This window comes from Pararge aegeria, chromosome 27, assembly GCF_905163445.1.
Source record: "Pararge aegeria chromosome 27, ilParAegt1.1, whole genome shotgun sequence".
In the NCBI taxonomy this organism is placed as follows: domain Eukaryota; kingdom Metazoa; phylum Arthropoda; class Insecta; order Lepidoptera; family Nymphalidae; genus Pararge; species Pararge aegeria.
Window position 1 is genome coordinate 6,618,692 of NC_053206.1, and position 11,604 is coordinate 6,630,295.

General features: G+C 36.8%; 1 protein-coding gene across 1 annotated transcript; it reads left to right on the forward strand.

Annotated features, from left to right (window-relative positions):
* The first annotated feature begins 427 nt into the window (after positions 1-427).
* LOC120635668 lies at positions 428-7,573 on the forward strand. The gene is made up of 3 exons (XM_039906755.1): positions 428-527; positions 2,354-5,023; positions 7,430-7,573. The coding sequence occupies exon 2, from the start codon at positions 2,734-2,736 to the stop codon at positions 5,020-5,022; it is 2,289 nt and encodes a 762-aa protein (XP_039762689.1). The 5' UTR covers positions 428-527; positions 2,354-2,733; the 3' UTR covers position 5,023; positions 7,430-7,573.
* The last annotated feature ends 4,031 nt before the right edge of the window (positions 7,574-11,604 follow it).

Sequence of the window (11,604 nt, forward strand, 5' to 3'; positions counted from 1 at the left end):
TGAAATATATTATTACACGTTGACTGAAGCGTGGAAAAGATGAGTAAACAATACATTATACATGCGAAAGGCAAACTGATTAAATAAACTGACTCAAGGTGGCACTATTTAAATAAATGTTGATTTCTATTGCATGCTTACTTACGTATATTTAGTACAGCGACATTCCATTTGTGTGATGTATAGTTGATGGAAAACGAGGTGAGTGGTTTAGTGCTTTGTTTAATTTTTATTTGATATTAACTTAATAAGACAAATACGCTACACCATATTATAATTTCACAATTGTAGTTATATAAATTTTTTTAATGCTTATTTATTTAAATATACATAGTGCAAAAAAGAATATACATTTTATATCCTTTCAATTATACAAAGATATATTTTTTTTGCCTTTAGTTTGTTGTTTTTGTTACGCTCTATAATCTATAGCATCTTCTATCATGTCATCACAGGACTGTCACCGAGGGCCCGTACAAAATATATAGGCGGTTTTTACCTGCCATGCACAAAATCAGGATCTACAGGTAATAATTATCCATATAAATTAAGTTACCAACAATCTTGGTACAAAAATAACATGATACATCATTTATTTATTAAAGTGCATCATCATTATAACCTAACTTTTCAATGTATTCTTTTGTCATCAAACTCAATAAATACCACGTATTTTTTTTTAAATTGCGTTATTAATTATACATATTTCACGATGAAGCTATTGAAATATTTACGATACCTTCATTTAATATCCGTACAGGAGAAAACTTTCTTACTTTTAGTTAATACATTAGATGGTTATCATATACCTAATAAAATATATATGACTTGTTTACTCGGTTTTCGTACTAGATGATTCGAATTGTTATCAAGGTTGTAATGAACGATTTATAAATTTATTAAACACAAATATGAAGTGAAGAAAAGTTTCTTTAATAATTGATCCTTAAATTTTTGGATGTATTTCTGAATGATATTGATATATTGTTTCTTTTATTCTTTTACAAGTAAGTCCTTGACTGAATATGTATATATGTACGTAAGTGAAGATATACTCTAAGATGTTAGTGAGCTAGTCCGAGTTTTTTAAATTAAAACTACGTTTGGCGGCACGTTTTTGTTGGTTTACGTGTAACTAGCCACAGCCAAAGACTTGCAACAGAAAATTCTGAATTTATAAATACCTAAGTTGTAATGGGCAATTTGTCCCACTTATATTAGATCACACCGTTCCCCGCTGTGCTGGAAAGTCATTGAATATGCACCTTGGTGTAAATGAATATTTATTTGGTTAAGAGTCGCAAGATACATTACTTTCATCTCATTCTGGAACTAGATTTAATTTTTTATCTTTAATATTATGCAATACTCATTCTTCTTTTACTTAAGAGTCTTGCTTTTCCCAACCATCTTTATCTATGACCCTTTCTTTTTACCTTTATGGGAGTCCAGAGCCCAGCTTCTTGTTTTATTTGTCCCGCAAAATACAGTCTATTTTTTTCTTCTTCTTTTTCAACAATTATATTAATCATGTCTATGGTACGGTACTAGCCACTGCAATACTGCATTTCTTTAAATTTTGTTTTATATACTTTTCATTCCTTTCTACAGGAACAGGGATTGCTATGTCATATAAATTAACTAAAGTTTAACAATTTAAATCAATATGCTATTACTATGTAACGATGGGAGATCAGAAAAAGTGCTCACCACTCTTTCACTTCCCATTGATGTTGAACAAGGAAACTTAAGCAAATGTAACGTTGTAATGTTGTTATGTATTTTCATTACTTGTTATTCATTATCATAGGTCATTAACCTATAATGATATTTGCGTAATTAATTAAAGTCAGGATTATAATTAGTATCTTGGTTTATCTTTTTTAGGGTTCCCAACTCACATGATGTTAAACCTTACCTATTTTTAAGCTGTAGATCTGTTTGTCTGTACTATCAGGGATAAACAGTTTCAGCTTTAAAAGGTAGCAAGTTGAAACTTTCTTATAATATCCTCAGTTTATTATTGACCACTTCTGGGCAAAAGTCTCCTTTCTCCAATCGAGACACTTTTAAGCATGAACCCGCAACAATGCTCCAAGTACAACCTTTTATGTTATTGACAGGGACAGTGGCTGTTTCCATCCCTGTGCCTCCTGCATCGAAGCTGGTACTTAGAGTTTTTTTTACAGAATCCAATAAAGTTTTTCCCCACCCCGATAATTAAAACCAGCCTTTTTGATTCCGATTTGCCGTTGAACTTGATCATCACTGGACCAAAATAGGCATTTGCAGACCAAAGCGACAGTACATAAATAAAACTATCCACTAATGTAAAATTTTTCTTTGATTTCAGATCTTGACATGCGGTGATAGTCTTCAGATCAAAAGTAATTTTTAGCTCCTAAAATTTTTTTCGAAAATTCAACCTCTTCCGGACAAGTTTTGAAAACGCACATTTTTGGAAACCACCGTACGGGCATCCATCCATCATAAATTTTTAGACATCCACATCAACAAGTCATAAACTAGTTGTGCAACGTCATAAATTCAACGTCACACATACTGTAGTTGTGACGTCATAAATTCTACGTCACATACTGAAGTTGTGTCGTGAGGCGACTGTTATTCTCGGTCAAACCACCGAGATAGGTCCTTTCTTTGAAATAAGACTACAAGAATCACTGTATATAAATATTATTTTATACATTTTATTTTTAAACAAAATCTCCAATAATGTCTGAAACAAAGGAATCAGATGGTATGGAGGAAATATGTCGAGGGGTTGCTGAACTGTCGGTTTTGTCGTTCAGAAAGCTGGACGAAGTTAAGCGGCTAGCTAACCATTTCCGCTATGTGATGAACCACCCCATAACGCAGCAGAACAAAGTCGTTCTGCGCTACATGAAGAATTTAGACGATACCCACCGGAAGATTTTCCTGCAGCAACGCGAGCTTGTCGAAGTGGAGTTCATTTTTACAACGGAGAAGAAATCCAACCTTCAAAGACAACGCTTCAACAGTCTGCCAGTGAGCGAAGTGCCCGAGCTTCTGAAGAGTGAGTTACTTACTTCCGAGAATGCAAAACAAGTGCACATCTGCACGGATTGTAACGTCGAAATCGAGTTGAATGACGAGGAACCACTAATGGAGTCTCTGCAGAAACATTTCAGCTTAGAAGTGCATATGCCCAAGTTAAAACGCGTTAGTATTGATGTAGCGGAGCCCGTGGTTCTCCCGAAGATGTCCAGACGCCTCTCGGCAATGGAAAGTGGCGAGAGCGCCGGAAATCTGGACCAAATCATCCAGCTCGTGAGACCTATGGAGAAGCTTGATAAAATGTTCATTGGGAAACTAGAAACGTGTTTGATAAAGCATTTGCCTGATAACTCCGAGGCGAGCATTGACGCAGCGATACGCTTCTACCAGCAGTCTTACCATAAGCTATGCCAAGAGATTTCCGCAGTTGATTTCTCTGCTTTAACCAGCTCTGTCGCACCAATAATAATGAGCATAAAAGACAACGTGAACCAAAACTTTTCGGTTGACGCCAACAAGAATTTCGAAAACGACGAAAGCGAGCAATCTGTGGACAGACCTATTAAAAGCCAAGTGAAGAAATTTAGATATTATGGACCGATTGAGAATTTGATTGTTAAATTGCTGACCAATCACAAGCTACTTACCTTAGTTGACGATCGTACTGGGAAACTGGCGTTTTTCTGCATGTCTTGTGAATACTACACCTTGAGATTTCGTTATGACAGTGTTCTGAATCACGTGTTCAGCGAATCGCATATACACAACCTCTCCTGTATCCTGCAATCGGATAAGCACATTCCCTTCACCGAAGAGGCATCTCCAATGCAGAAAATTAAGGAAATGAACCATAAATTCCTACTAAACCATGGTATAACTGAGAGAAATGGGATAGACTGCAATTTATGCAAGAGCTTTATCGAGTCAAGCGACAATATAATTATGCATATACTTGACGAAAACCATCTCGGGCGGTTATCCGATAAACTGTACCGTAAAATGAAGGCTAACAATCCTGATGGCCTAGTACCTGATGAATGGGGTCCCAAAAGCTTAGATTGGGCCAGGTTTTTAGCAAGCGTTGGCAAGCCTTTAAATAGTCGCGATCACGTTGTCATAGAAAACTTCGTTCGTCCTTCCAGTAAGATAGCGAATTACTGCTCGTGTTGCGATATGACCTTGAAGGGCCCCAGACAAGTTTTGTTCAACCACATACGCCAGAAGAAGCATTTGAGGAACGCTGCACCTCACAAACTGTCTCTTCTATACAAAAACTACTGTCGCCCAGCCGAATACTTCGCCAGCTTCGGAAACTTCTACGTGTGCTCTTTGTGCCCCAGCTACATCGCTTTGCCATCTTTCGCGGCGATCGTTGATCACTTCGACAGTCCACAGCACATTGAGAGCGTGTCCAAACTGATCCGCACTGCTTTATACCCGGACACAGATACCAAGCTTTTGGAATCCAGCAAGATTACGATTTCCGATGAGATAAAATGCGTAATATGCGAGGAATCATTCCCGGAAATCGCCGAAGCTGTCAAACATGTTCTCACAAATATAAACCATCAGAATTCGATTGTCGAAAGCAAAACGAAGGCTAACAAAGGTGATGTGATAAGCGTTTATATGAAAGGGAATTACGTGCTTCACAACGATGGTGCTACATTCAAATGTGTTCCTTGCGATAGTGTTTTTAATTCCATAAGAGCTTTGCTCGCCCACTTGGTTTACGCGGAGCATTTCGACTACAAACCTTCCGCTGAGAACGTGTTCAGGTTTTACTTAGAGATGAAGCACAATGTTAATATGTTGGCGAGGAATAAATATGATTATTACCAGTTCGGAGTGTTGAAATGCGGGGTTTGTGATGCTGATCTAGAAGAGGGGGAGAATGCTAAGCGTCACGTGGTTTCCGCGCGCCACAGGGAAAACATGGGGGCCAGTTATGTTAATGTTAGTCTGGATGCATCTGCTGTTGAGTGAGGTGAGAGTTTTTACTATATTTTTATTTATTTAAAATTTTTATTTATTATCAATTTTATTTATTTTCATTTTTATTTATATTTAAACTTAGCGTTTAAACTATAGTCGTCAAAATTTAATAGGCCCGTTTTGACATTTGTGCAAGACCATAGAATGTAACTTGGAACAAAACTGAAAGAAACAATAAACTAAAAATAAATTACATACAGTGTTTTAAAAAATACGTAAATTTTTTTGGGACGTTAAATAATATGAAAGAATATATCGCGAGTATTCTTTTTGCTCTTACTTTATAATAGCATGCAATTTATAATTGTTGCGAAACGTTTCAAAAACAGTTACGTTCTCAGTCTTTTTTTTATATTCTAGAGTTGTAACCATTTTTTTTACTGAATATCGAAATTAAATATTGTGTAGTAAGTAATCTTTACTGCAAAGCCGCAAATAAAATTTTGAATTGACGACACTGGGTTCTAAATAATGAGTCTGAGTTGATGTATCTGACCAAGTGGCACATGACTGAAGCGTCCCCGCGCGCACTGCGTAGTTTTTTTAGTTCCCCATCTTGTAAAGTTGACTGTGCGCTCGTTTAAGTTTGATATATATTGTTTACTATTACGTTAACTTTGGCTCTTCTACTTTGGACATTGATTTAAACATAGTAATTTTACTCGATTTTGTGTTTGTTATTATATACTACGAACTCTGTTTCAACATGTTGAAAAGTGGAGGTATAATCAGTCAGTCACGCGAATTGGTTGTGAAGTTAAAGGAATACTTTGAACGAACGAACACTTTACAATACATAATCATATCAATCAAGTACTGATTTGACAAACTTGAATTGATTTATCGTGAGTATCGAGTACCGAGTCTTATGGTTCCATAACTAGTTACGTCGCGATGACAAATGTCAAAACGGGCCTATTACTTTTTTACGACTATACCTTTATCTACATGGATCATGGGGTATAGGTCTCCTCTTAGAACGAAAAAGGTTTTGGGCCATAAGTCCACCTGACTGGCCAAGTGCGGTAGATTATGAATCAATAAATCAATCAAAAATACTTCATTGCATACAAGAACAAAATCGAAATAAACAAACAATAATAAAGGTACAAGTTATTATGATTTGTGCAACAAAGGTGGCCTCATCATTTATAGTGAATTCTTCCATGCAACCATTGGGATGAATTGACTCATATGACTTGTTTTGGCAGTGTGCAAAGTACTAAAAATATACATAGACATTAATAATTACAAAAATAGTATATATAATATAAAATAAATAAACGAATACATATTTCGCTACTGTGAAATAAACTAATAAATAATATTAACGGTAGAGAACATGAATGTGGAATCTGCTTGGTTGGTCAATAATGATTAACAAAACAATTAATGGGTAATCATTTTATATTAAAGGTACTTACAACCTTCAAAACCTTCCAAACATAATCATCATTATCAGGGATCACTACAGGGCTTGGGTCTCCTTCTACAATGAGAAGGGTTCACGCTCCCTTTGATAACGTTATGGAGAACTTGTGATTGTAGGTTTCCTCACAATGTTTTCTTAATGGAGCAAGTGATATTTAATTGCTTGATTTTAGTGCCTCTGAAGTCCCAGGTTAAAGAACCAGTAGTTATGAATGTAATAAAATGCCCGTTTTTTTTTTTGAACGCGCTTATAGCTGGTAGTTGAGTCTGATTCATGTTATTCATTTCATTTAATTACCCAATTCTCGATAAAGGCTATTTTAGACTGACTAGGCATACAATTTACTTATTCACTGGCCAAAGCACATTACCAGGAAAAAGGAGGAGTTTATCTCAGTTTAATATTACTCTTATATTGTTTGGATACTCTTTGGACTTACTTGCACCCATTTTTTTTTTAATCATTAGACTCGCGCTTGACCGTAATCACACCCGAAAAAAAGTGATGATGCGGCCTAGCATCTAGCCTATAGGTATCTGGATAGACGGAAGCAGGTAGGGTATTCCAGACCTTTGCGGTGTGTATTAGGAACGAGGAAGCAAAACGCTTTGTACGAGTTGCATGCTCGGAAAAATGTTGGTAAAATTGTGGGACAAGGCTAAAATTATGTCCCTTTCCTGTAGATAAAACAATAATTAATAATTGACGCGAAGACTCAGTCTTTGTCCACTTTTTTAAATAGGCACAGAGGCTATTACCATCAGTGCAGTTTTAAAACATTTTTATAAATTGGCGCGAAAACTACACACAGAGGACGATTGCATTTTAAGACGTTTTATAAATTGGCGGGAAGAACTCTATAGTCTATGTCTAATTTTTAAACCGGCCACAAAGGCAAAGGTCGCTACGCCATAATGCCTAATTTTTCATCAAATTTTTAACAATTGTTCATTTCTTTATTTCCAGTTATGAATGCAAGTTGGCCATCGAGGCGGCTGCGCCCGCGTGCTATATCGTTGCCTTTCCATATAACTATGTATAAGTGTTGGCCGAACGTTTTACAAAATATGAGTAAAGTTTTATTAAATGAAATAAGTAATTTTTTAATTTTATACTCGTTTTATTTTAACCCATACCCTTTTCTGTGTTGACGTTACAGTGACAGGTGAATCTTAAAAAGTGTACCTGATTTCTTGAAAGAGATACTGAGGTGATTGACGATTAGTAGCAGAACTTCTTGTGTCAGCTCGTCACCCTAAATAGCTTCAAATATCCACTCTAAGAGTTTGATTGAAACTTTTAGGTTGGAGGCCAAGTAATCCTCTGGTTGTGGATAGGCCACTCCCAAGAGGTCCAACCGCTTTCCAGTCAATCCGTCGCATTCACAAAGAAAATGCTCCATGGACTCGACGTCCTCGTTGCAGGCCCTACATGTAGGGTCATCAATTATGCCCATTTTGAGCAGCATGGACCCTGTGCCAGAGTGTCCTGTTATGGCCGCTATGGCGTATTTTGCCTGTCTCCTAGTCAGTCTGATCTTGTTTGGAAAACAAGCTCCAATTGCGCCCAAGAATTTCTTGGAGTGCCTTAGACCTTCTAATTTGTCCCACTTTGCCGCAGATTTTTCTTGGCATATGTTGATAGCGCCATGTTCACCACACATGGTGCAAGCGCTATACATGGTTCAGGACCGATGAATCTTCGTCCGGATCCCTACGGGTACATGATGCTTAACACCTACGACTCTAGATTGATGGACAGAGCCAGATGGCGTGCACTGGTCTTCTTACCAGGGTATGCATACAGCAGGAAAATCGCATAGAATGGAATCGCTCCTCTAATACGGGCTATATTTCAATTTTAGGGTATGCAATGCTTTTGTGCATGTATGAAGTGCACGCCTGCACTGGACAGAGGGCGGCATTTAGCAGGAAGTTTCCTACATGCCCTGCGTAGTTGTGTGTTTTCTTTATAGGCGATTCAGGTGGGCCGTCTGCTTAGTACGTCAATCCTTACGAATTATAAATGCGAATGTGTGTTTGTTTGTATTAATCCTTTTTTTTTTTTTCCTAATCCTTTCTTTTTTTTTATATTTAGTTTAAGTTGTCAATGACAAGTTTTTTTGTGTAACTCGTACTTTATATGTTAATTGCTGCGTTGTTTTTTTTCCCAAATAGAAGATTTTATTTTTTATTATTATTAACTAAGCAACCTGCTTTTTGGCATATACTTAGTTTAAAGCACGAAGAGTAAAATAAAGAAATAAATGAGATAATAGACATTAAAACTCACCATATTACATTGGAGCTGTGTAGTGGGTCAACTGACTAAAAACTCTTTAGTATAAGATGACACCAGTCGAGCATTGGGATGTAAATGAGGGTTATCTTGGCTTACTGAAGGCTATACCGATACTAAAATATAATAAATAAATGTATTACGACTGTACACTCATCGCCATTTAGCCCAAAAGTAAGCGTATCTTGTTTTGTGGGTACTATGATAACTGATGAATACTTATAATATATATATAAACACCTGGATAATGAAAAACATTAATGTTCATCACACAAACATTTCCAGTTGTAGGAATCGCCCACTGCGCCAATCTGCCGCCTTACTCAACCGGTACTGCAATTCTGCAGTTTAGTAACATTGCTAATGAAAACAGCAGGGACAGAACAGACAGAAAATATTTTTGTCTGTCATTCTAATATTAAGAATTCTAAAGTCTGTATGTTTGTAACTCCTTCACGCCGACACTAGTCAACCAAATTGACTGTTTGTAAAGGCATTACTTTTATGTGTAATAGTAAGTACTGTTTGATTCCCTTGAAAAGCTAATAAATAAAATGAAATAAATCTACCCTGGATTAACACAGGTTTATGACGGATTTGTGAAATACTGAATTTTCCGTAGGATCAGTTACAGCTTTAATATCGTATTGGATGGTTTAAAAAAATAGAAATACTTACATAGTGCGATAAAATAAATAAAACCAAAAAAAATATTAATAAAATTTTCTTGTGAGTACCTAGGTTTGCTTTTCTTATTTTCTTGATAATATTAAAATGAACTTTGGGCACTGAAAGTAAGGAAAATATTGTGTAGTTACATTATAAGGCATGTAAGAAAAATAGGCTGTTTAAATTATATTTTCGTTACTAAAGTTGTTTTCATACTTGAAGTATCTCTACGAGATCCAAGCAGAAATAATAAATACCTACAGCATATATAACTCTATAAGGCGTTAGTAATCTTTTATTTTCTTTATTCTTAAAGGCAAAGGTATGTCATCGTACAGTCAAATAGGAATGCATTATCGCGAGGAAGGTTCGCGATAGACTCCGCCCACTGAATGTCGCGCGCTGATTGGTCGAGGGATTCAACCAAAAGCAGCAACTTCCGGAACGACGTACTACGTTTACGTCAGTAAATAATTGACTTATCGAGTGTGCAAGTAGGTACTAAGTACGTACCAAACAGTTATTTTTACTTACATTCGTTTTTTTGTTAGGGCGTAGGTATGGTACCTAAATATCTTAATATATATAAATCTCCTGTCACGATGTTTGTCCGCGATGGACTCCTAAACTACTGAACCGATTTTAAATTAAATTGGCACACCGTGAGCAGTCTGGTCCAACTTAAGAGATAGGATAGCTTAGATCTTTAAGTAAAGTCGCAATTTTATTTTATTGCAAACTTTTTGTCTATAATTAATTGACAGTCACATGTTATATATATACTACTATACTCATTTAAGGCTTAGCGATACTGAATACTTTAAAAACAAAATCAAACGCAGACGAAGTCGCGGGCAACAGCTAGTATAGTTATAAATCTCTCAGAAATTTCTACGCGACATCGCACCGGAACACTAAATCGCTTAGCGGCACGTCTTTGCTGGTAGGTCGGTAACTAGCAACGGCCAAAGCCTCCCACCAGACCTGACAAGAGAAAATTCCAACTCGGTTATGCTTTCTTTAGACATTCGACATGTCGTAATCAAAGGAAGACGTGTGACGACTTATCTTTTTTTTTTTTTTTATTAACGATAGGCCAGCGCTTGACGACAATCATGCCCGTTAGAAAGCAATGATGAAGTCTAGGCTGGAGCACGATGGCCTAGAAATAGCCTATTCACTCTAGCCTTGAAGGTACTCAAATTATACGTGGCAGGAAACACAGTTGCCGGGAGGGCGTTCCACATCTTAGCGGCACGTATCAGAAACGTGGATAAAGAACGTTTCGCGCGTGTTGATGGAATATCAACCACATAAGGATGCCACCGCTCACGGTATCTCGCTGTTCTGTGGTAGAACGGGGAAGGAGGAACAAGATTGTGAAGTTCCTGAGCACACTCACAGAAGTGTAAAAAACCGATAAATAAAAAATAAATAAATAAATAAATACACTACGACGATACACACATCGCCATCCAGCCCCAAAGTAAGCGTAGCTTGTGTTATGGGTACTAAGATGACTAAATATTCATATAAACACCCAGACACTGAAAAACATTCATGCTCATCACACAAACATTTTCCAGTTGTGGGAAACGAACCCACGGCCTTGGACTCAGAAAGCAGGGTCGCTGCAAACTGCGCCAATCGGCCGTCAATAAACAGGCAACATTGCGTCGGTGCTGGAGACTATGTAGTTTCGCCTGTGTTAAAGATTTGTCATCGTCATATCAACCCATTTCCCACCCCTCCCACAATGAGAAGGGGTTAAACTGGAATGAACTCTATCTTGAAGGGTTATCGAGTCTACCGGTGATCCTAGAGCGGGCAGTTACCTTGGCCAACGAATTAGTTTGGCCATCCAAAGGGGCAATGCTGCCAGCTCTTGGGAACTGTGCCTCACTGCGGTGGTTTCGAGGACGTTTTAGATTTTATTTAGTTTTTAAATAGTTTATTTTAGGTTATGTTTATAATTTTGTATGTAATAATAAAAACTAACTCTATCTGGGAAAACTTGTAATTGGTTATACCTACTTGATTACTTTATTTAGTTGCATTATATATTAGTGCAGCGTCTGTGAGAGTAGCACAAATTTGGTTTAAGCGTTTTCACTACTAAATGTAAATAAACTATATAAAAAAATGTTTTGAATTTTCTTAAAAAATGCGAAGAA

Excerpts from the sequence above, each read along its gene's own strand:
- LOC120635668 (XM_039906755.1), top strand. The coding sequence starts at position 2,734 with ATGTCTGAAACAAAGGAATCAGATGGTATGGAGGAAATATGTCGAGGG.